This window comes from Leptonotus elevatus, chromosome 14 (genome assembly GCF_054856555.1).
Source record: "Leptonotus elevatus isolate MCC_2025b chromosome 14, RoL_Lele_1.0, whole genome shotgun sequence".
Lineage (NCBI taxonomy): Eukaryota > Metazoa > Chordata > Actinopteri > Syngnathiformes > Syngnathidae > Leptonotus > Leptonotus elevatus.
In genome coordinates this window covers 2,672,298-2,678,022 of record NC_141252.1, presented here as the reverse complement: position 1 = coordinate 2,678,022, position 5,725 = coordinate 2,672,298, and the positions used below count along the sequence as shown (strand labels likewise).

The 5,725-nt window shown below is 39.4% G+C and overlaps 1 protein-coding gene across 1 annotated transcript; it reads left to right on the top strand.

Moving 5' to 3' along the window:
• The first annotated feature begins 231 nt into the window (after positions 1-231).
• Positions 232-5,521, top strand: LOC147162566 (claudin-11-like). Its single transcript, XM_086094144.1, has 3 exons — positions 232-577; positions 3,000-3,164; positions 3,444-5,521. The coding sequence occupies exons 1-3, from the start codon at positions 352-354 to the stop codon at positions 3,710-3,712; spliced, it is 660 nt and encodes a 219-aa protein (XP_085950270.1). The 5' UTR covers positions 232-351; the 3' UTR covers positions 3,713-5,521.
• Positions 5,522-5,725: the final 204 nt, after the last annotated feature.

The following is a 5,725-nucleotide window of genomic DNA, read 5'->3' as shown; positions in this document are numbered from 1 at the left end:
CCATCCAAATATAGTTCATCCATTATAATACTGCATACACACTTTTGTAATTTAAAGAATGTAATATTTACAAATTACCTGCCTTGTTTTTCTTAGCCAGCAGAGGGCAGTATAGCTTTAGGGTGGAAACAACTAAGGAGGTGGAGCGTGTTGACAGACGGATGAGTCTGTGATTGGCTGAAAAGTTTGGGGTATGTCTCGACCCCTCACGGAATTCTCTGCTATAAAAAAACAAAAAAAAATCCATCTGAGAAGTTTCATTCCTTGCAGGCCAGCAACACGTTTGGGATAACTTGGAATAACAGGAACTTGGATTTTGACCTTTTGGGATTTCTTGTGGCTTTTGACGACATGGCCAAGTTTGGGGTGCTGCTGTGCGGTTTTGCGCTCAGCTTCCTGGGCTGGTTGGGCATTGTGATCGCCACGGCCACCAACGATTGGGTGGTTCTGTGCCAATATGGTCAACTGGACATCTGCAGCATGATGGACGTCGTGTGGAGCACAGGCCCGTGGGCCGAATGCGTGTCCTCCACCAGGTTACAACGCTGTTTAGCCTTCCAGATCTTTGACCTGCCCGGTAAAGTATTTGCCAGCTGATTCAGAAAATAATTTTTTTGAATATTTTTATTTATTTATGTTTTTTACATGATTCATTTATGGTAAACAATGTAAGAACACATTGTGATCAAATTATTTTCACACAAGTTTAGTTTAAGAAATACAGATATATATACACATATGTATATAACATGTTTGCATATACCTGTAGATGCATAAATTTAGATTTAATATTTTATGGCTTTGGAATCTTCAGGAGATCAACAAATGTATTTTTTTTTTCATATTTTTGGGGTTTATTTCATAATTGTTTTCATAATTGTGCTGACATGCTTGATCCTGGTTCATTATAATTAATAAAATTTGAATTGTACTTTAACTCTTTGACTGCCAGACGTTTTCAGAAAAGGGATGCCGCCAGTGCCAGCCGATTTAAGCATTTTGACTGATTTTCAAGGTCCACAGAAAATGTTCTGTTTGGACTATGGAAACACACGTACTACCAAATGAAAGATTGGACTTTCATCTTTCATCAGAAAAAAAGAGTTTGTTTCTACCTTATTCCGTTCTTTAGTAATCAACAATAGAAAATGGTTAGTTTGACCCAATTTCGCCCGTGTTGGACCAAAATATGGAGAAATCAAGCTTTTAGTGAAACGATATTATTTCATGCATTCTAGTGAATTTGACACTTCTTTTTGTCCATGAATGATGCCACAAACACCTAAATAGTGCTTTACTTCTATAAAACACTACCACCAAGAATGAAAAAGTGTTTTTTGATAGCAAAATACGTTTATTTACATTCAACAGTGTAACAATTTGACAACAATTTGGCAAACTATTTACAAATGTGTGCAACTGTGGTGCTATTTACAAATATGTGGATGTTTCAACGACAGTTTTTCTTTTTGTAACACTCTCCTGCGTGCAAAGAGACGCAACAGCATTTGCACAACAGATTGCCTCTTCGCGTGTGCCACTTTCTTGCAGGCCGTTTTTTTCCGGGGAATAGCAAGTATATACTGCAGTGTGTCATCACGTCTAATATCAGGATCATGCTACGGTTACGTTACGGTGGTGTTACGTCTCGCTTCCCCGTGTCCTTCAGTTGCTATACCGAGTGGTAGATGTTGTGATCCATTTCATCCACTCCATTCATGGTGGCATCGTAGTCCAGAAACAGTGTCTTCTCCGTGATCAGACTGTACCCGCTCCTCCGATGAATATGCATTGGACTCGGGGTACTCTTCATTGTCCGATCGAATGTCCGCTTGTGCAGCTCCGCGTTTTCCGGCCTTAGCAGCGCTAGCCGCGCTAGCCGCGCGTAGCCGGTGAGGCTTACAACGTGATCGTAAACACGTCCAGGCTTCCAACTTTGGCGTCAAACTCGCAGTCATCATCATCATCATCATCAATCTGCATTGGTCGATGCCAACTCTCCATCGCCCGATCGAATGTCCGCTTGTGCAGAAGTACCCGGCCGGCTATTGTGCGCGTTTTCCGGCCTTAGCAGCGCTAGCCGCGCTAGCCGCGCGTAGCCGGTGAGGCTTACTACGTGATAGTAACAGGCCAAAGCTTCCAACTTTGGCGTAGAGCTCGTTGTCATCATCATCGTTGACATCAATGCGCTTTTTAGTATTGATTGATGCTTTCCGTCTTTGAAAAAAATGCTCAAGCGTGAGCTGCTTGTAACCGGTTGCTTGGTCTAGCCATTGTGGCTTGGATCAGCCATTGTCTCCTCAACACTCTAGCTCCGCCTCACGTCTTCTACTGACGCCCACGGTGGGCGGCCCATCCAACCTTGTGCAAAGAGAGTCATCGCTGCCCTCTAGGGGCCAAAACGAGTCTTTGACTAATCAGATCAGCCTGATTCTTTCAGCACAGCTGCCCAAGGCTTTCCTGCACCCGTTTTTGAAAAAAAAAAAAAAAAACATAGGGGACGTCTTTTAACGTCCTCGGCGCCCTTCCCTAGGTTTATGCTAAACGTTTTATAACGTTTATGGCAGTCAAAGAGTTAATATATTTTTTTACATTTTTCATTTGATATATTTTATTGGATAATATATATATTCATGTATATTCTTATAGCATATTTTAAAACCTTTTTTAATTATATCGTCTCATTTTATCAATTGAAAAATATTTTTTGAAAAAAAATAACGATTAAATAAGTATTATACATTTATTGAACTAATTTCCTGAAATATTTATTTGATTCATTTTTCTTTATTTAAATTCAATATATAAATCTACACATTAAGAGTAAGGTGAACTTGATGTATTTACAATTGTTTTTGTTTTATTTTGTACATTTATGAATGAAAGCAACTGAATTTCATGAAATATTTCTGTGCTTAATGTTTTACATTTTATTTATTTATATTTAAGTTAAATATTATGTATAAAGTTGAGTTTCACTAGCATTTCTGTTTCCGTAGCCTACGTCCAGACGACGCGTGCTCTCATGGTCACGGCTTCCATTTTGGGACTGGTTGCTATGGTGATTGTTGCCATGTCCATGCCGTGCACCCGCCCGGGTACGAGCGCCCAGGGTTCCAAAAGCAAGCTTGCTGCCGCGGGTGGAGTCCTCATGCTCATCGTTGGTAAGCGCATTTCTGACCTTGGGCCAGGGGATGTTGACGCCAACTTAACATCAGCCCACAAAACAAAATGAAGCCGCAATATTTTCCTAAAGTACTGCAACTGTCTTCATTCGGGTCGTTGTCCATCTGCACTGGGAAGCGCCGTCCATTGAGTTTGGCCCATTATGAGCGGATGGGCAACAAATAAAGAAGCCTTCGCTAAAGCCATTGCGAAATGCAACAATCGCCTTGCGATGTCATGGCGTCATTTCACTATGTTTGTTCTTGTTTGTGATTTAGGACTGTGCGGGGCAATTTCCACCGTGTGGTTCTCCCTTGGCATGTATCTGAGCGGGCAGCTGATGTCCTTCGGCTACTCGCTGTACGCCGGCTGGGTGGGCGTGGTCTTGTCACTTTTGGCCGCCGTCATCCTGACCTGCTGCTCTTTGTCGTCGCCCGCCCGCCCGTACCAGGACGGCAGGAAGATGGTGGCGTACACAGTGCCGGCTGCTGCCCCCCCTGCTGCCGCGGGCGTCTCTTCCAACCACGCCAAGAGCGTCCACGTCTGATGAGGTCATAGGTCATGAGGTCAAGCGTCAAGTTTTTGAGGGGGCTCTAAGCCTTCGGACTTCCTATTCATGGATTCACACAAGATTTTATTAATCAACTTTTTTGGGTTTTCTATGGGAGCGTATTGGATTAATTTGGAAAAAAACATATTTTTGATGGCTAGGTTTTTTTCTCTTGTATTTCTGAATCATTTAATTCCTGTTTTTGGAATGTTCCTTTTTTAAATGGCAAGGGGGAAAAAACAGAAAACAGGGAAAAAAATACTCTGAAAAAAAAAGCTGTTTTTTTTGTGATCTTGGGGGGGGGGGGGGTTGCCTTACGTACTCATTTTTCCCCGTTTTTCAGAATCTTTTTGAAAAAAGAAACCCAAAAATACTCTAAATATAATTAAAAACTATTTTTCAGTTTATTTAGAATGGTTTTTTTTCTGTTTTTAGAAACTTTTCTAATGTAAAAAAAAAAAAAAAAAACGAACAAAATAACTCATAATAATAATAATAATATTTCCCACTGCTTTTTGAAAAAAAAAATCAGTTCTTTTTTTATAATGAAAGAAAATATGTCCAAAACGTTCAATTAAAAATAAAATAAAATATACTCTGAAAAACAAACATAAAAAATGTCATGTCTGGGGAGACAGAGAAAAATATATCTAAAAAATAATAATAATAATTCTGGAAGAAAAAATAAAAACCACAATCCTACGAACCCCTTAATTTTGCTCCGGTATATATGACATATGGTACAGTAAATACAGATGGACATAATGTTTTACTAAAGCCCAATTTGACATGAGTTTGTTGTGTCCCCCCCCCAAAAAAAAAACAGTCAGTATTCCTAAACTCTATCTTTGGGGTTATTTATTGTTTGTATGCACTCTTGTTCTGATTTTCGATAATAAACTGTTCCACAAAGAAACTCTTATCGAACGTGACTTTTCTTTCCGGATTCACGACGAAAGTTTTTTTTGTGAGGACGCCGGCGACGTCTGCAAATGTTAGTCCGAGACCTTGACTTGAATATGAAAACACGCACGCGCTGTGAGATACGCGAAATGTCACATCCTGTCCTGTCCGTGTAACATGACGTGTTAACCACAACAGATGCTTGCTAATGAGTCATAAACAACTGCCACCATCGTTTTCTCTCTCTTGAGCATGTCCTCATGAGTATTTAGTATTAATTCATACAAAAGGCTCGCGTATTGCTGTCACCCAAAAAAAAAGGGCTTGAGATCCCATTTTGAAAAACCTTACCTTGAAACCTTAACCCTGGTTTAAAACCCTAACTTGAGACCCCATTATGAAAACACTAACCCCCCGACCTACTTTGTAAACCCGCTAGTTCAAACCCATAGTTTGAGAGCCTAACCCAAGTTTAAAACCCAGTTTTGAAAACAAACCCTAATTTGAAACCCTAACCCGACTTTAATCATTCCTATTTTGAAAACCTAATTGCACTTTTAAACCCTAATTTGAAACCCTAATCCTATTTTAACGCCCTACTTTGACATGCAAATCCTAAACCCTTTTTTTTAAAACCAAACCCCTATTTTGGGAACCTGAGCCTATTTTAAAACCTTAATTTGAAATCCTAACCCTAGTTTAATATCCCTATTTTGCAAACCAAATTGCACTTTAAACCCCCAGTTTGAAACCCTGACCCTCTTTCAACACCCTCATTTGACATGCTAACCCTAGTTTAAAACCTTTTTTTAACCAAACCCCAGGTCCAAACCATATTTGGAGAACCTGAACCTATTTTAAAACCCGAATTTGAAACCCTAACCCTAGTTTAAAAACACCATCGGGATGCTATACTGTTGTGCTTATTGACTACATCTAAATTGTTACAATTGTTTACTTTTTTGTATGATTTTATACTAAATAATAAATAAATAAATAAATAAATAAATAAATACAACATCGATGTTTAGCAGGATATGAATGTTATGTCTGATGTCATATCAAGTTGAAATGACATGAATGCATTAAAATGACTTTTTCACCCAA